The following is a 20,386-nucleotide window of genomic DNA, read 5'->3' on the forward strand; positions in this document are numbered from 1 at the left end:
AGTATGATAAAGGTTAAAACCTCTAAATGGTTTCATCCATTGATGATCCTTTCCTAAATCAATGGTTTCATTAAATGTTACACAAAGACAACTTCTAATTCGTCATTTATTCCACATTTACTGGTTAGAATTCCCCTCATCAATTAGGGCTATTAGGTTACTGTGAAATAAAGTACACATAGGAGAGAAAGGATAGTTATAATTTTTTTTCTCTTTTGATGAGAACTTTTAAGATCTGCTCTCAGGAACTTTCAAATATACAATACAGTATTGTTAACTATATTCACCATGCTCTACGTTGTATCTCCATGACTTATTTATTTTATAACTAGAAGTCAGTGCTTTTTGACACATCCCTCCACCTCCCCACCTCTGACAACCACCCATCTGTTCTCTTTACCTACGAATTCATTTTTCAAAATATTCCACATATAAATCATACAATATTTGTCTTTCTTTGACTTATTTCACTTAGCATAAGCCCTCAGGGTCCATCCATGTTGTTACAAACAGCAGACTTTTCTTCTTTTCTATGGCTGAATAATATATATCTCACATCTTCTATATCAATTCACCCATTGATGAATACTTAGATTGTTTCCATATCTTGACTATGTAAAAGATGCTGCAATGAACAAGGGGTGCAGATAGATTTTCAAGATGAGTAATTTTGTTTCCTTAACATAAATACCCAGAAGTTGAATTGCTGGATAATGTGATAGTTCTATTTTCAATTTTTTGAGGAAGCTCTTAACTCTTTTCTTTAAATTTTCCATTACCAGAGTAAGGGGCTGGGGACCTAGTTACCACCAAGGGTGATCAACGAAGTTTTGCTTTGTTTTAAAGTTACCTACTCTTTTGAGAATGTCATCACAACTAGGGTACTCCTTAATTTTTCTAAGTCCCCAAGGAAGCCTGTGAGACAGCACACAGTGTATTTCAAAAGTTTATCTCTGGAAGTGAAGTGTGAACTGTTAGTTGCTCAGTCATGCCCGACTCTTTGCAACCCCATGGACTGCAGCCCGCCAAGCTCCTCTGTCCATGGGATTTTCCAGGCAAAGATACTGGAGTGAGTTGCCATTTCCTTCTCCAGGGGATCTTTCCGACCCAGGGATTGAACCTGGGTCTCCTACACTACAGGCAGATTCTTTACAGACTGAGTTCTGGGAACAAGCAGAAATCAGTTTCCTAAAGAAATTCATTTACCAATCAAATGATATTCAAAGACTTGAATGTGAAGGGTTAAAAGTAACTTTTTATAGGTTCATCAAGTCTAACTTACCAGATATTGAATTTCCCTATACACTATCTCATCAAGCTCTGTACCTTCCAGGGGGTGAGGGATAAATGGGTATAAGCTAGAGTTGTGTTTTTATTATAAACTAAATACAAGTTTAATTATAATACATTTAACTGCCAGCATTGGACTCTTAATTATTACCATGATGATGAAATGGCACATAAAGTAGGCTCATACTGGTCAGACCCGGAAGAAACCTAGGAGGCCACCAAGTCCAAGGAAGGCAAGTTTGAAAAGATACTCCCACAAAACAGACTGCAAAAAACAGATGCTTCTGGTACCTTACTTCCTAACACATGAACATTCTGCAGAATTAACAAAAACATAGTTCTGTAGAAGCACCCACTCAAGTAAGTTAGAAATAAGGCACCAATATGGGTGAAATTTTGCATCTGTTCAATGAAAATAATAAAGCATAAGGGAGATAAAAATAAAGGAACACTTTTTGCTTTATTTTGAATTGTGATATATCATATAGATACAGAAAATTGCAAAAGCCTATGTATAATTACAAAATAACCACTCATGTAACTGAACAGTTAAATCAAGAAATGGAACATTATTAACACTTTAGAAGCCCCTGCATTTCTCTCCCTCATATAGCCCTCCTTTTTCATTCTCAAAACACTACTACTCAGACTTCTGTGTTCATTATTTCCTTGTTCACCTTTATCTTTTTACCTTACAGGCATCCTTAAACAACACAATCTATTTCTACATGGTTTTGAACTTTAAATAGATGGAATCTACCTACATATTATGAGATGGTTAGATGGCATCACCAACTCAACAGACATGAATTTGCGCAAACTCTGGAAGACGTGAAAGACAGAGAAGCCTGGCATGCTGCAATTCATGAGGTCGTCAAAAGTCAGACAGGACTTAGAGACTGAACAACAACAACCTATATATCTCTGTCTCTATCATTCACTTCCCTAATTATTTTTGAGATTCATTCATTCTTTTTTTTAATTCATAAAATTGACCATTTTAAAATGAGATATTCTCATTACTTTTTACTACTAATATTCAACGGATGACTATACCATGATTGTTTTTATCCATTCCAATGTAGATAGACAAATGATATCATGAACAATGTTGATATCAGTATTCTTGTATATAGATCCTAGTGTACCAGGGTATAAGTTTCTTTAGGGAACATACTGGGAGGCAGTGAAACTGCCTATCTTCTGCTTTACTAATGACACATTGTTTCTCAAAGTGGTTGTACCAATTTACATTCCCAACAGCAGCATAGGGGTGTTCCAGTTACTCCACATCCACACCAACAACGGACAACATCAGACTTCTTAATTTAGGAGCTTATAATAGAACAATTTGTACTTTTCTGGTGACTAATGACATAGAGCACTTTCTCATCGGTTTAGTGGCTATTTGGATTTCCTTTCGTTTGAATTGCCTATTCAAATTCTTTGCCTCTTTTGTTTTTTAACCGAATAGTCATCTTATTCTTAATGACTTGTAGAGGTTCTTTTTTTTTTTTTTTTTTTGTCTTATGCATCAGCCTTTACTTTTACTTAGGACTTGACTGTCATAAAGAAGCTTTAACTAATCAAAAGTTAGTAACTCTGCTTACTTTAGATAGGATCGGTCAAAATGCTTAGAAATTTAAATTTAAAATGCTACTGAAATATGTTACAATATTTTTTTTAAGTTTATATCTACAGTTATTGCTGAGCAAAAGTATTCAGTACATAATCCAGACTCATGCATGCTAAAATCAGAATGTTTCTAAATCATTTCCACTCTGAAAAACAAAATTCAGAAGTCATAGTTTGATTAAAAATTATGTCAAAAATGTTTAACACCAATGAATAAAATCAACAGTAGAAAACTTGAGTGTTGAAAAATGAAAAACTGAAACTTCAACTGTTACCAGAGCTTTATATATTTTAAAATTTCCTTCTACGATCACTATTTTTCCTTTCCTAACAAAAAGACTATTCTGCTTAGCAATAGAAGAATGTTTAATTACTTACTTAATAAATGCTGGTGGCATATCTCTCTTCAAAATCTGATCCTCAGTGGTTTGAACAGTCTCTTTTCCAACCTACAGGGAAAAAAAGATTCACAATTCAATTATAAATTCTCAGACTTTTAAAACTATTACTTAAACATATGGGAAAAATCACAAATAATCTATCATTTAAGCTTCTGGATTCGAAGATAATTTCTAGTTTTATTTTTAAATTATCAGGATTGATCCTGTATTTCCTTCCGTAATATACTTGGATAACAATATGGAGTGCAAACATAAAATATAATCCTTTCTCTAGAGTAATTAATTTGAAGGCACCATTGAGCACACTGAGTGAAAAAAAGAAATTCATCATTGAGAATATGTATGTGTGTATTTATTTATGTTTAATCATAAACTGCCACATCTCTCAAAGACTACACGAAGTACATGAATCCAGTTAGGTAGGTTAAAATGTCTATTCAGAAAATAATTGACATTACTGGAACTGGGAAAATATATCAAGCAATTATAACTCTGAAACTAGAACCAAATATATGAAAATACACAGCTTAACTAGTAATCAACATGATGTTTTCCCTAATCATCAGTTCAGTGGCTCAGTAGTGTCCAACTCTTTGCAAGCCCATGGACTGCAGCACGCCAGGCTTCCCTGTCCATCACCAACTCCCGGAGCTTACTCAAACTCATGTCCATCGAGCCAATGATGCCATCCAACCATCTCATCCTCTGTCATTCCCTTCTCCTCCCACTTTCAATCTTCCCCAGCATCAGGGTCTTTTTCAAGGAGTCAGTTCTTTCCATCAGGAGGCCAAAGTATTGGAGTTTCAGCTTCAGCATCAGTCCTTCCAATGAACATTTGGGATTGATTGGTTTGATCTCCTTGCAATCCAAGGGACTCTCAAGAGTCTTCTCCAACACCACAGTTCAAAAGCATCAATTCTTTGGTGCTCAGCTTTCTTTATAGTCCAACTCTCACATCCATACATGACTACTGGAAAAACCATAGCTTTGACTATTGGAAGCTTTCTTGGTAAACTAATGCCTCTGCATTTTAATATGCTGTCTATTAAATTGCATAGCTTTTAATAGACAATAGGTTGGTCATAGCTTTTCTTTCAAGGAGCAAGCGTCTTTTGATTTCATGGCTGCAGTCATCATCTGCAGTGATTTTAGAGCTCAAGAAAATAAAGTCTGTCACTGTTTCCATTGTTTCCCCATCTATTTGCCATTAAACAATGGGACTGGATGCAATGATCCTAGTTTTCTGAATGTTGAGCTTTAAGCCAACTTTTGCACTCTCCTCTTTCACTTTCATTAAAAAGCTCTTTAGTTCTTCTTCGCTTTCTGCCATAAGTGTGGTGTCATCTGCATATTAGATGTTATTGATATTTCTCCTGGCAATCTTGATTCCAGCTGGTGCTTCTTCCAGCCTGGCATTTCACATGAGGTACTCTGCATATAAGTTAAATAAGGAGGGTGACAAAATACAGCTTTGACATACTCCTTGCCAGATTTGGAACCAGTCTGTTGTTCCATGTCCAATTCTAATTGTTGCTTCTTGACCTGCATACAGATTTCTCAAGAGGCAGGTCAGGTGGTCTGGTATTTCCATCTCTTGAAGAATTTTCCACAGTTTGTTGTGATCCACACAGTCATAGAGCAACTTGAAATCATATATAATGCTACATGCTGTAATGGAATAGATAGTTTTATCCCCTGCTGGTGGCAATGTAAAGTGGTACATTCTCTTTGGAAAAGCATTTGCTAATATGTGTTAAGCGAAAAGCAAAGGAGAAAAGGAAAGATATTCCCATTTGAATGCAGAGTTCCAAAGAATAGCAAGGAGAGATTAGAAAGCCTTCCTCAGCGATCAATGCAAAGAAAAAGAGGAAAACAACAGAATGGGAAAGACTAGAGACCTCTTCAAGAAAATTAGAGATATCAAGAGAAGATTTCATGCAAAGATGGTCTCGATAAAGGACAGAAATGGTATGGACCTAACAGAAGCAGAAGATATTAAGGAGAGGTGGCAAGAATACACAGAAGAACTGTACAAAAAAGATCTTCATGACCCAGATAATCATGATGATGTGATCACTCACCTATAGCCAGATATCCTGGAATGTGAAGTCAAGTGGGCCTTAGAGAGCATCACTACGAACAAAGCTAGTGGAGGTGATGGAATTCCAGCTGAGCTATTACAAATCCTGAAAGATGATGCCGTGAAAGTGCTGTACTCAATATGCCAGCAAATTTGGAAAATTCAGCAGTGGCCACAGGACTAGAGAAGGTCAGTTTTCATTCCAATCCCAAAGAAAGGCAATGCCACAGAATGCTCAAACTACTGCATGATTGCACTCATCTCATACGGTAGTAAGCAATGCTCAAAATTCTCCAAGCCAGGCTTCAGCAATATGTGAACCGTGAACTTCCTGATGTTTAAGCTGGTTTTAGAAAAGGCAGAGGAACCAGAGATCATGCCAATATCCGCTGGATCATTGAAAAAGCAAAAGAGTTCCAGAAAAACATCTATTTCTGCTTTATTGACTATGCCAAAGCCTTTGACTGTGTGGATCACAATAAACTGTGGAAAATTCTGAAGGACATGGGAATACCAGACCACCTGACCTGCCTCTTGAGAAACCTATATGCAGATCAGGAAGCAACAGTTAGAACTGGACATGGAACAACAGACTGGTTCCAAATAGGAAAAGGAGTACGTCAAGGCTGTATATTGTCACCCTGCTTATTTAACTTATATGCAGAGTACATCATGAGAAATGCTGGGCTGGAAGAAGCACAAGCTGGAATCAAGATTGCTGGGAGAAATATCAGTAACCTCAGATATGCAGATGACACCACCCTTATGGCAGAAAGTGAAGAGGAACTAAAAACCTTTTGATGAAAGTGAAAGAGGAGAGTGAAAAAGTTGGCTTAAAGTTCAACATTCAGAAAACGAAGATCATGGCATCTGGTCCCATCACTTCATGGGAAATAGATGAGGAAACAGTGGAAACAATGTCAGACTTTATTTTTTGGGGCTCCAAAATCAACGTAGATGGTGATTGCAGGCATGAAATTAAAAGATGCTTACTCCTTGAAAGGAAAGTTATGACCAACATAGATAGCATATTCAAAAGCAGAGACATTACTTTGCCAACAAAGGTCCGTCTAGTCAAGGCTATAGTTTTTCCATTAGTCACGTATTGATGTGAGAGTTGGACTACAAAGAAAGCTGAGCGCCGAAGAATTGATGCTTTTGAACTGTGTTTTTGGAGAAGACTCTTGAGAGTCCCTTGGAATGCAAGGAGATCCAACCAGTCCATCCTAAGGGAAGTCAGTCCTGGGTATTCAATGGAAGGACTGATGCTGCAGCTGAAACTCCAATATTTTGGGCACCTGATGCAAAGAGTTGATTCATTGGAAAAGACCCTGATGCTGGGAGGAACTGGGAGCAGGAGAAGAAGGGGATGACAGAGGATGAGATGGCATTACCAACTCGACGGACAGGAGTTTGGGTAAACTCCGGAAGTTGATGATGGACAGGAAGGCCTGGCGTGCTGCAATTCATGGGGTTGCAAAGAATTGGACACGGCTGAGCGACTGAACTGAACTGAATATGTGTTAAGAAACGAAACTGTTCTATCTAAGAATTCCAGTTATGAGAATATACCCTATAAGCAATAATACCAAGTGTGGTAATCACAATATTTCTAAAAATATTCACTATCGTGCTAGTTAAAAAAGCAAAAACATTTTTAAAAAACTTATCCAACAATGAGGAACAGTTAATTAAATTAAGATATATCTTTAGACTTAGTACTATGCAGCCATTAAAACAATGGTTATAAAGACTCAGCACTATGGGAAAATGTTTATGATGTTATAATTCATTCAAAAGGATAAATAAAAAATAATAAGTACACTATGATTAAAACAAACCCCTAAATCATTATTATAAGGCCAAAACCCTGAAAGAATATAAAACAAAATGTGTTTATTAATGCTTGCAAAATTTTGAGTGAATCTGTATCTGTATACTCTGTCTTCTAATTTTCTGAAATGTGAATATAAAATTTTTATCTTTTAAAAAGTAATATTAACATATTACTCTGGGTTACTTAGGTGCAGTTATTTCCTATCAAATGATTTTAGTAATTATCTGTCATTTTATACTAAAATCTTTCCAAAAAGTAATGGTTAAAAATTTTTTTTTAATTTAAAATACTGTCACATTAACCAGATTGTGTGTATCTTTATATGTTTTTACTATACTACAAATGGTATGTATACTTACCCTTTCTTCAAAATCATTCCTATGTAGGGCTTGGATGTCAATTTTTCTTTAACTATATCATATTACAAAGTAATATAGAAGAAGCAAACTTTTATATAAGGGGTAGTGAAATTTACCCTATTATCAATATAAAACTATTTAGGAGTGTTAAATCACAAATATGAACCAGATTTCAATGCAGAAATTTATGAAATTTTTAAAACCCAGAATGGAAATTTTCTCAATCCTATTATTTAACTTTTTATTGAGTTTTAAGAAGAAAAACTAGTTTAAAAAATCCCAAATGCACAGTAAAGCAGCTACAATAAATAATACAATAAATAATTCTCAAGAATTACCAGTCAGGCATGAGTTAATGAATACAAGTTTTTTTCTCTCAAGTTAATAGCTCAGAAAAAAGCAAGACACATATACCACTGTGTAATAGCCAGTGCTTTTGTAGACAATAGACAGTCTGTATCATAATAAAAGCCTTTCAGATCAGCAGCTAGTTCTCTAGAGTTTCTCAGATCAAAACATGACAGAATATTTCCAGATGTATTGTTCACCAGAGTTTCCAACAAAACTTAGCCATTCAAAAAGCTGTAGGCCATGACTTCATGAAGGAAAAGATGAAGTTCAGGAAAAAAGTCACTAGTTCATTCTAAGCATAAAGGGCTTAGAAAGATACTCACACTTAGATAAATGACAATCCCTTTTATCTTACACACCATGTGTACACATACAGAGCGAGAGCTAGAGAGAGACAAGAGCAGAGAAAGAGTGAGCAAACTGGGGGAGTGGGGGGAGTTCCTCTTATATCTCCTCTGGAAAGTATTGAGATATTCAACATTATTAACATATACTGAATGCAACTGCATGTGCAGTCACTGTCTAGGTACTTTACACAAAGCAGAAGTAAAAATAAAGTTTACTGCCCTCATGGAAGTTATATCCTAGTGGGAGTAGACAGAGATAGCACAAAACTAAACACAGAAATAAACAACAACAACAAAAAATCATGCCAGGTATTAGTAAAGATGATGCTATGAAGATTATGTGGTTGGAGTGAAAAGAGAAAGAAAGTGTAAAGTGAAAGTGTTAGTAGCTCAGTTGTGTCCAACTTTTTGCAACCCCATAGACTACAGTCCACCAGGTTCTTCTGTCCATGGAATTCTCCAGGCAAGAATACTGGAGTGGGTAGCTGGGAGCCACAGAGAGGACAAAGTAACACTGGAGCTGAGACTCTGAAGCTGAAGAAGAACTACATATGCAGGAGCTGGGAAAGAATAATCCAGAGGGAGAAGCAAGAAAATGACCCAATGCAGGAAAGTTTGGGTATACCCAAAGAGCCCTAAACAGGCCAGAGTGGCTAAAGCTCAGTGAGGAGGGGTGTGGTGATAAGGCTGGGTTTTCAGAAGAAGGCAGGCGGGTTAGATCACAAACAGCTTTTTAAGGTCAGGTTAAGATATTTGGAATCTTTTCTAAGTACAAGAAGCCGGAGAGCTAAACAACAGACTGACTTGATCTGATTTCTTTTTTAAGCTTTGGCTGCACTGGATGGAATCTTCCCAATCCAGGGATCAAACCCGTGTCTCTTGCACTGGCAGGTAGATTCTTATCCACTGGGCAACCAGGGAAGTCCTGATTTTTTTTTAAGGTCATTTTGCCTGTTATAAGGAAAAGTGATCTTTGCAGGCAAGAGGAAGCAGAAGGACCAGTTAGGAGGCTACTATAGTCATCCAGAGGAATGACAGCAGTGACTTAAGACATGAAAGTAGAAATGGAGAATTCATTTTCTTCGAGGAAGAGTTAATGGGACTTGCTCTTGGAATGGGTGAAGTAGGAATTAGGGAGTGGACTGAGAGAAAAAAAATTTGAAATGACACGTAGGTCAATTAAGTAAAATGTCTTCAAAGGCAGCAATGCCAGAAGGCTGATATATAGCAAAGATTTAAGATAAAAAGATAAAACAATCATGAATATACCAGGCAAAACAATGAAATAGTTTTTCAAATAGCAAGTATTCTGACCCCAGTAGAGGTAATTACTAACGAATGAATCCTATTGGGACTTCTCTGGTGGTCCGGTAGCTAAGACTCTGAGCTCCCAATGCAGGTGGCCTGAGTTCAATCCCTGGTCAGGGAACTAGATCCCACATGCCACAGCTAAAGAACCCACATGCTTCAGTGAAGACAGAAATCACACATGCTGCAACTAAGACCTGGCAAAGCCAAATAAATAAATAAATTTTTTTTAAAAAATGAATTCTATTAAAATATTTTGTCTCTTTTGTAAAGATAAAGGTACAGGAAGAAGAGAAATAGACAATAAAAACATACTCAAGGGCTACTTATTTAAAAGCTATTTTTAAGTACTGAAGTGATGGGTACTAAATCTGATTATTTTAAGCTGCATTCATAACCGCAGTAATAGTATCCATAATTGCTCTGATCTTCAATACACTCAGCCTATAATTAGGTTACATACAATGAATGGCTATTTTTAAGGTACACATAAAACATGTTTATGTAGAATGAATGCCATTTCACTTGGGGAATTGATTTTTGGCAATGCTGTCCAATAGAACTTTCCGTTACAATGGAAATGCTCTATTTATGTTCTATTTAATTTGTGCCACCCAATACAGCAGCCATTAACCAAGTGTGGCTACTGAGCACTTGAAATATGGCTAGTGTAAGTGAGGAACTGAATTATTACTTTTATTTCACTTTCATTAAATTTAACCTTTTTTATTAAGACTTTTTCATTGGAATATAATTGCTTTACAATGTTTTGTTCCAAACTGGGAAAGGAGTACATCAAGGCTGTATATTATCACCCTGCTTATTTAACTTATATGCAGAGTATAAGAGTACCTCAGAGTACATTTCACAGAGTACCTCATGTGAAATGCCAGGCTGGATGAAGCACAAGCTGGAATCAAGATTGCCAGGAGAAATATCAATAACCTCAGATACACAGATGACACCACACTTACGGCAGAAAGTGAAGAAGAACTAAACAGCCTCTTGATGAAAGTGAAAGAGGAGAGTGAAAAAGTTGGCTTAAAACTCAACATTCAGAAAACTAAGATCGTGGCATCTGGTTCCATCACTTCATGGCAAATAGATGGGGAAACAATGGAAACAGTGACAGACTTTTATTTTCTTAGGCTCCAAAATCACTGCAGATGGTGATTGCAGCCTCCAAAATCACTGCAGATGGTGACTGCAGCCATGAAATTAAAAGATGCTTGCTCCTTGGAAGAAAAGTTATGACCAACCTAGATAGCATCTTAAAAAGCAGAGACATTCTTTTGCCAGCAAAGGTCCATCTAGTCAAAACTATGGTTTTTCCAGCAATAATGTATGGATGTAAGAGTTGGACTATAAAGAAAGCTGAGCGCCAAAGAATTGATGCTTTTGAACTGTGGTGTTGGAGAAGACTCTTGAGAGTCCCTTGGATTGCAAGGAGATCAAACGAGTCAATCCTAAAGGCATCAGTCTGAATATTCATTGGATGAAGGACTGATCCTGAAGATGAAACTCCAATACTTTGGCCACCTGATGCGAAGAACTGACTCATTTGAAAAGACACTGATGCTGGGAAAGATTGAAGGCAGGAGGAGAAGGCGACGACAGAGGATGAGATGGTTGGATGGCATCACCCACTCGATAGACATAAGTTTGAGCAAACTCTGGGAGTTGGTGATGGACAGGGAAGCCTGGCGTGCTGCAGTCCATGGGGTCTCAAAGAGTCAGACACGACTGAAGGACTGAACTGAAACTTGTGTTAGTTTCTGTTGTACAATGAAGTGAATCAGCTCTGTGTATACATACATACAACTCCCACTTGGACCTCCTTCCCACTCCACGCCACCCATCTAGGTCATTGCAGAGCACCAAGCTGAGCTCCCTAGGCTATGCAGGGAGCTATCTATTTTACACATGGTAACGCTTTACATCTGGGATGAATTGGGAGATATGACTATTTTTTAAACAGTCATTTTAGGTTTACAACAAAATTAAGGAAAAGATATAGAGATTTCCCATACACTCCCTGCCCCCATACCCTCCCTGCCCCCATACCAATTCAATTCATTTCAGTCACTCAATCATGTCCGACTCTTTGCGACCCCATGGACACCAGGCTTCCCTGTCCATCACCAACTCCCAGAGCCTACCCAAACTCATGTCTATTGCGTCAGTGATGCCCCAACTATCTCATCCTCTGTCGCCCCCATACCAATAGCCTCCCCTATTATCAACACCCCCCACCAAAATGGTACATTTGTTAAAACTGATGAGTCTACAATTGACACATCATAATCACCCCAAATTCATAGCTTACATTACACTCTTCTCTTGGTGTTACACATTCTATGAATTTAGACACATGTATATTGACAGGTATCCATCATCATGGTATCAAGCAGGATATTGCCCTAAAAATCCTGTGTTCTGCGTTTTCATCCCTCTTTCCACCCAAAACCCCTGGAAAATACTGACCTTTTTACTGTTTCTACAGTTTTGCCTTTTCTTTTGAACATCATATAGTTAGACTCACATGGCATGTAACCTTTTCAAACTGTCTTCTTTCATTTAATGTGAATTTATGGTAGCTGTGGCTAGCAGCTACCATACTGGACAACTTCAGTCTATGGAACTTGCACTGTTTTCTAAACTGGTCTTCCTGCCTCCAGACTTCCTTAATTCACTCTTCATACATCTGGTAGGTAAATGTTGCTTTTTGCCTTTGCTACTTGGTGTCTTCACAGAAGAAGCGAGCTGGGCCTGGAGAGACAGCAGTTGCCAGGTGGAGGAGAGAGGGATCAGACAGACCAAGCACAAAGAAGAGCACAGGCCAAGGCTCAGAAGTGTTTGAGCACACGGTTAACTAGACAAGAAAAACAGGCTGGAAATGAAAGGCTAACTGGAGTCAGCCTGGGAAGGGCTTTGTATGCCAAAGTGAAGGCAGAGAGGAGTATGTAACTTAACCTGCCCATTTATTCAAAGGCTGTCATCCTTTGTACTAGATCTGGATCTTTTCAATTCGGTGTTCCATCACTTTATCAAGTATCAAGTCAAGAACTTCAAAGAAGCCAGTTTCTAAAGATATGCAGGACCATAAAGGTATCTCCTATATGTAAACAGCTGACAAAAGTCTACGGAGGAGAGCCAGAGACAAAACTTCCTGTTTTTAAGCCATCAACCAGGAGATAATACTTTTCCTTCTCTCTCCCCACACTATCAAAACAGAAACAGTTTCTACAGGAGGCATTTTTTCCAAATAAAAAGAATAGAACAATTCAGAAAGGGATTCACAAAATGCCCTTTGTTAACTAGCAAGAATCTTCACGGCTCATAGGAAAACATTATTCCTGGAGATCAACGTTAATATGGGGAAGCGTATGATTTCCTAATACAGACTACAACTGAGCAAACAGGAGGGTCAGTGGTAATCTTGACAAATGCTTCTTGAACCTGTGCAGTACCAGGTCATCATAATTCTTGACAAGTTATGTCAAATGTTTGCTACATACATGTTAAGAGCACATGTGTGGGAATTTGGTGATTTGATTTCTAGTTACAGCTTTTCCCAGGCAAGAATACTGGAGTAGATTACCATTCCCTACTGCAAATAAATGACTATGTGACCTCAAATAAATCATTAAATTACTCAATTATTTCTTCCATACTACATGATCTCTTTAAGTGTCTCCCTACTTGTCTACTGTGTGCTGACCAAACTCTCTTTTAGCTCTCTGAGGTAGAAAATCTATTTTCTCTACCTTATGATCTCATTTTCTACCTCAAATTCTTTGAAGGTATAAAACGATTAATAAATACAAAATGTAATAGCTCTCATTTCCTACACATATTATACGTATGTTTTATGACTGTGAGATGCCTAAAGTAGATGCCTGATTTTTTTAACCTTAAAATAAGCCTTATTCCCTCTGGAAAAAAAAGACCTGTATGGTAAGGGTTTTTTTTTTTTTTTTAATGAATAAAAAAGAATGACATATAAGGTCTTAGTTTTATATTATAGTCTTAAATTCTGAGCAGGTTTTTCAGGTCAGCATTCAACAACAACCCTTTCAAAGTAATCCAGCTTTACAGTAAATACATTTTATGGCTTCCAAACTGCATTCCTTTGCTTAAACTCAGATTTTTGGTTCTATTCAATGCTAAAATAATTTCTTTTATTTTCTTCTTCAGAGAACCGCGTCTAACTCTTGAGGCCCAATTCCACTTCATTCAATGAATAGGCAGTAAGTGCCAACTATGTGTCTGCTAGGTGGTGAAAGAGAATGAGATAAGAAATAAAGCATCCTTAGACATATAAACTGAAATAATGGTAGTGAATGAGTAAAAGACCTGGGGGCATTTTTAGGGGCTTGGCAGGAAGCCTTGTTTCTTTTGAAGAGCTCTTACTTTGTTCCATAGTTAATTTAAATATCTTTTGTTCATTCTGTGACTTTAGTGCCAAGTTACTTGCAAGAAGCCTTTTGTCTTCAGCTGTTGTTATACTCTTTTATCACTATTTATCTCAATTTGGTTCAATAATAGAGATATGGTTTCTTTTTAGCAAAAAAAAAAAAAAGCTTGGCTGATTCAAGTCACTTCCCAGACTAAAAAGTATGTTAATGCAGATGTCTCCCTTAGCGAGACTAAGTGTAAGAAAACTGGAAGACAAAACACAGCAAGTTGGACTTGTGTTAGTGATTTGTACTGTACAAGCGGTAACTATAGAGCATTATATTAAAATGGTGGCAGGGAGATGGTAATCAACAGAAGTTGCTAATGTATTTAGACAAGAAGACACAAATGATGAAAACGTAATCCTGACTTACAGTTAAGGTGACAGTGGGCCGAGCCAAGGTATGAGGTCAACTGACGGACCTATTGATTGTGACCAGACAAGGGAATATGCATTCATCTGCCTTTTAGCTTGGCTCAGTATGAGGCTGATCAATCTATTATTTGGAACAGCCATTCTGATAGGTTGTTGTTGTTGCTGAGTCACTAACAAAATGAAAAAGCTGATATGACACCAGAACAACGACATTTCCGATTCTTTGAGACCCCATGGACTGTAGCCCACCAGGTTCCTCTGCCCATGGGATTTCCCAGGCAAGAATACTGAGGTGGGTTGCCATTTTCTTTTCCAGGGGATCTTCCCAACCCAGGGATCGAACCTGCATCTCCTGCTTGGCAGGTGGATTCTCAACTACTAAGCCACCTGGGAAGCCCATTCTGATACATAGCCATGTCCAATACTATCTGTGGGTCATACAAGGGTAGTAAAAATGTATGTGTTTCAATATCAGCAACACTTTTGATTGTTTTCCTACAATGGTTGGTGACGGACTTGTGATCCATCCACTCGCTCACTGGTTCCTTTTGTATCATTCAAAGATGACACACCAGGGACTTCCCTGGTGGTCCAGTGGTCAAAACTCCACGCTTGCAATACAGGGACTGGGAATGCAATCCCTAGTCAGGGAACTAAAATCCCACATGCTGCCCGGAGTGGCTAAAAAATAAAAGCAGAAGCAGGGTTTAAAAAAAAATGACACACCAGAGCCAAATGTCTATGTATTTAGTTTTAAAATTTATTTTTGGCTACACTGGGTTTTCCATGCTGTGTACAGGCTTCCTCTAGTTGCACTGAGGGGGACTACTCTCCAGTTGCGCAGGCTTGTCATTGCGGTGCCATCTCCTGTTGTAGAAAGCATGGGCTTTGTAGTTGTGGTACAGGGACTTAGTTGCCATGCGGCATATGGAATCTTCCCAGACCATGGATCTGGATTCCTAACCACTGAACCAACAGGCAAGTCTCAGAACCAAGTTTTTAAAAAGCCACATATACCAGAAAAATTAGGACTCTTTAACCTACTGTGATTTCTAACTCATTCATTTAATCAAGCACTTACTGAGAACTTCATACATAATAGCCATGCACAACACTGAGTGTGATGGGAACCAAAAAAATAAGTGAGACGCAGGCCTTGCCCTTCACAGACAAGACAAATGCTTAAATAAATCATTGTAAGACAAGATAATGCTCTAACAGAGTTACATCCAAGCTTCACAGAGGAAAAGAAACTCTAAGAAGGCCAATAAGAGTTCTCCAGGAGTGATGGGACTTGGGGAAGAAAGAAGAGGTTTCCAATGACGGAGAAGCATATGTGAAATTATGGCCAGTTCAGGGGACATAGACCTACCCAGCTGGAACAAAGGGTATTGGGTGGAGAAAAGGTATAGAGAGTAGGAAGCTGGAGGAAAAAAAATGCCACATCAGGGAGGGCCCTATGTGCAATGTACTTAGACTTCACTCTCTAAAGCAGTGGGAAATTATTTTATGGTTCTAAGGAAAAGACATATTAGGTTTATATTTCAACAAGAAAAACTCAGGAGAAACAATGGACAAGAGGGAGAAAAACTAGAAATACAAGTTCATTTGTTAATTCATTTATTCAATCAAATATTTATATAACATACCATGTGCCAAGTATTAAGACAGTGATGAAGAAAATACACATGGCCCCTGACCTCAGGGAGCTTAGAGTCTCAGTAAAAGATAAACTAAAAGTGAACTAAAGCAGCAGCAGTACAGATGGATATGAGGGCAGATGTAAGAAATCCATCTAAATCCATCTACATGACACTCAGTCCAAATAGAGGGCAACGGACATGCCCAGACTTCTGAATCAAGTGACTTGGTAATGTCAGGGGAAGCACACTGACAAACTGCCCATCCTGGCCAGGCACCATGGTAAACATTCACATGAGTTATTTTATGACAGGAGGTCTCAGAACACGGAACTAATAAGCCACCACCAAACAGAAGAATTTGGGAAAGGTCAAAAGGAGAACCACATGTTTGACCACCTCCCAAAATCCTTCTTGCTGGCATCCATCTTGGCTAAGCAATGTGTGCGCCACCAGGAAGGCCTCTAAGTCAGAATGATTGGCCAAAGACGACTAGGAAACTAATCCTATCACCATAAAAACCGAGGCTGCGAGCCACGCGGCAGAGCAGTTCTCCTGGGTTCCCTTACCCTACTGCTCTCCAGCCGGGTGCCCCTTCCCAATAAAATCTCTTGCTTTGTCAGCTCATGTGTCTCCTTGGACAATTCACTTCCAAGTGTTAGACAAGAGCCCACTTTTGGGCCCTGGAGGGGTCCCCCTTCCTGCAACAGTCATACCTGTAACGGAGGACGACAGCCAGCTCCAAGACAGAAACTAATTCTTATCTATGGGATGTTCAGACGCAGATAAGCAAATGTTCAAGGAGAAATCATAGAGATGATTCCTCAGTTTAATTAACTGGGTTGAAGAAATAGGTTGTGGCTGGTGGAATCAGCTGATGAAAAGAGCTGAGAAGGGAATGTGTGAGTGCAGGGTCAGGGAATGGTAGAATTGTGTCATGAAAATCAAAGGGATAGAGTTTCAAGAAAGTGAAAAATAGTGTCAACTCTAGAGAAAGGTTAATGGTTTCCAGTACATTTACAGAGTTGTACAACCATCACCTGTATATTGTCACCCTGCTTATTCAACTTACATGCAGAATACATCATGTGAAATGCCAGGCTGGATGAAGCACAAGCTGGAAGCAAGATTGCCAGGAGAAATACCAATAACATCAGATATGCAGATGACACCACCCTAATGGCAGAAAGTGAAGAGGAACTAAAGAGCCTCTTGATGAAGGTGAAAGAGGAGACTGAAAAAGTTGGCTTAAAACTTAACATTCAGAAAACTAAGATACGGCATCTGGTTCCACCACTTCATGGCAAATAAATGGGAAAATCACTATGAACAGTGACAGCAGCCATGAAATTAAAAGACACTTGCTCCTTGGAAGAAAAGCTATGACAAATCTAAACAGCATATTAAAAAGTAGAGATATCACTTTGCCAACAAAGGTCCAGATAGTCAAAGCTATCGTCTTTCCAGTAGTCATATATGAATGTGAGAGTTGAACCATAAAGAAGGCTGAATGCCGAAGAATCGATGCTTTCAAACTGTGGTGCTGGAGAAGACTCCTGAGAGTCCCTTGGACAGCAAGGAGATCAAACCAGTCAATACTAAAGGAAATCAGTCCTGAATATTCACTGGATGCTGAAGCTGAAGCTCCAATTCTTTGGCCACCTAATGCGAAGAGCTGACTCACTGGAAAAGACTCTGATGCTGGTAAAGATTGAGGGCAGGAGCAGAAGGGGGCGACAGAGGATGAGATGCTTGGATGGCATCATCAACTCAATGGACATGAGTTTGAGCAAACTCAGAAGACAGTAAAAGACAGCAAAGCCTGACATGCTGCAGTCCATGGGGTCGCAAAGAGTTTGACAAGACTGAACAACCCAACCATCACCACAATCAATTTTTGAACATTTTCATCACCCCAAAAAGAAACTGATTAGCAGTCCCCCCTTCATTTATCCCCAACCCTTTCCCACCTCCATCTAGCCTTAAGCAACCACTAATCTACTTTCTGTCTCTATAGATTTATCTAGTGTAGGTATTTTATATAAATGAAGTCATACAATACGTGGTCTTTACTGAATGGCTTCTTTCACATTGTAGCATGTATCAGTACTTCATTGTTTTTCATTGACAAATAGTTTTCCATTGTATAGTTATACTACATTTTTATTATCACTCATCAGCTGATGGACATCTGTATTATTTCTACTGTAGCTATTATGAACAATGCTACTATGAACATTAGTGTAAATGTTTTTGTGTGGACATATGTTTTCATTTCTCTTGAGTAGATACCTAGATGTAGAATTAATTGCTAGATCATTCCCACAAGCAATGTATGAGAGTTCAAATTTCTCTACATCCTTGGCAACATTTGTTATCATTTGCCTTTCTTATTACTATAGCCATTCTAGTACAGTGGTGTTATGACCAACCTAGATAGCATATTGAAAAGCAGAGACATTACTTTGCCAACAAAGGTCCGTCTAGTCAAGGCTATGGTTTTTCCTGTGGTCATGTATGGATGTGAGTGTTGGACTGTGAAGAAGACTGAGTGCCGAAGAATTGATGCTTTTGAACTGTGGTGTTGGAGAAGACTCTTGAGAGTCTCTTGGACTGCAAGGAGATCCAACCAGTCCATTCTGAAGGAGATCAGCCCTGAGATTTCTTTGGAAGGAATGATGCTAAAGCTGAAACTCCAGTACTTTGGCCACCTCATGCGAAGAGTTGACTCATTGGAAAAGACTCTGGTGCTGGGAGGGATTGGGGGCAGGAGGAGAAGGGGACGACAGAGGATGAGATGGCTGGATGGCATCACTGACTCGATGGACGTGAGTCTGAGTGAACTCTGGGAGTTGGTGATGGACAGGGAGGCCTGGCGTGCTGCGATTCATGGGGTCGCAAAGAGTCAGACACGACTGAGCGACTGAACTGAACTGAATGGCTAATCATGTTGAACAACACTACATGTCCTTACTGACCATATACATATCTTCTTTGAAGAAATGTATATTTAAACCCATTATTCAGGGGAATTCCCTGGCTGTCTGTTGGTTAGGACTTTGCATTTTCACTGCCAAGGACAGGGAACTAAGACTCCACAAGCCAAGTTGTACAACCAGTAAATAAATAAAAATAATAAATTCTTAACTCATATTTTAATTGGTTGATATGTCTTTTGCAAATACTTCCTCCCAGTCTGTGAGTCTTCTTTTCACTTTCTTGATAGTGTCTTTTGCAACACAAAAGCTTTTTAATTTTGATGAAGTTTAATTTATCTTTTTCTTTTGTTTTTTGTGCTTTTGATAAAGTATCTTAGGTTTTGACTAACCAAGGTCAAAAAGACTTATTCCTCTTTATTTTTTTATTTATAATTTAAGCTCTTATATTTAGGTCCATTATTTGTTTGGTATTAATATTTGTGTAAGATGTAGGGAAAGTGTTATTTATTTTGTTTAAATAGGAGTAAATCAAGCATGTTGACAGAGTGAAAAAAAAGAGGCAGGAAGCAAGACTCTGGTTATGAAGCAAGGTTCCTGAAAAGGTAGGGATAGACTCTGAAGAGCAGGTAGAAACCAGCCTTTATCAGAAAGCCACCTCTTTCTCAAGAGACAAGAAGAGTACTGGGGGAAATGAGTGGAGACAAGACAACTGAAACTATGGAGTCTATGAGCTGCGTGTTCTTCTTAGGAATTTACAAGGCATGTCAGTATATTAAAGGATCTTAAATAACCTTCAGTCAGAGGAAATCTGCTTCATTTTGTTTAACCCACATTTTCCAAATTCATTTGACCAAGAATTATTTCTTTCTTAATACCTATTAGCCTATGGCGGAACTAGGATTTGTAGGATACTCAGGGAAACTGTTCTAAGCTAGAAGTTGCAAACTAGCGGCCTTTGTGCAGAATTTGAGTCTGCACAAATCACAGAAGGGTGATTTTTGTTTGGTCCTTAAAAAAAAAAAATAAAACTTCACAAAGATTCAAATTTCTGACATCTCTTAAAATATCAAAAGCTTTGGCCATATGAGATCTGAATCTCAGTAAGAAAACAATGTGTAGGAACCCCAAATGTCCCATATGGGGAGTATACTTTCTGCATCACTCCCTAAAATGTTAACAACCAGACCATTTCACTCATTTCTGTCACTCTCTGGTCCCTGTGGATATCAGAGTTTTTCACTCCTATACTAGGCAACCCTCTCAGTATCTACACAGAGTTAAAAGTTCCTAAAGCCACTCTTAGAAATTCCTTATCCAACTCTTCTCTAAATATTTTCTAAAAGTGCTCTTATGAGAGCTATGAGA

At 38.3% G+C, this 20,386-nt stretch overlaps 1 protein-coding gene across 4 annotated transcripts in view; it reads right to left on the minus strand.

Annotated features, from left to right (window-relative positions):
* Positions 1-20,386, minus strand: part of VCL (vinculin) — a 112,606-nt gene that overhangs the window by 66,631 nt on the left and 25,589 nt on the right. For all 4 annotated transcript variants that reach the window (XM_070364698.1, XM_070364697.1, XM_070364700.1 and 1 more), the window contains exon 2: positions 3,304-3,374. In XM_070364698.1, coding sequence (XP_070220799.1) covers positions 3,304-3,374 — 71 coding nt within the window. The remainder of the gene's footprint in view (positions 1-3,303; positions 3,375-20,386) is intronic.

The sequence above is a fragment of the Bos mutus genome, chromosome 28, assembly GCF_027580195.1.
Source record: "Bos mutus isolate GX-2022 chromosome 28, NWIPB_WYAK_1.1, whole genome shotgun sequence".
Lineage (NCBI taxonomy): Eukaryota > Metazoa > Chordata > Mammalia > Artiodactyla > Bovidae > Bos > Bos mutus.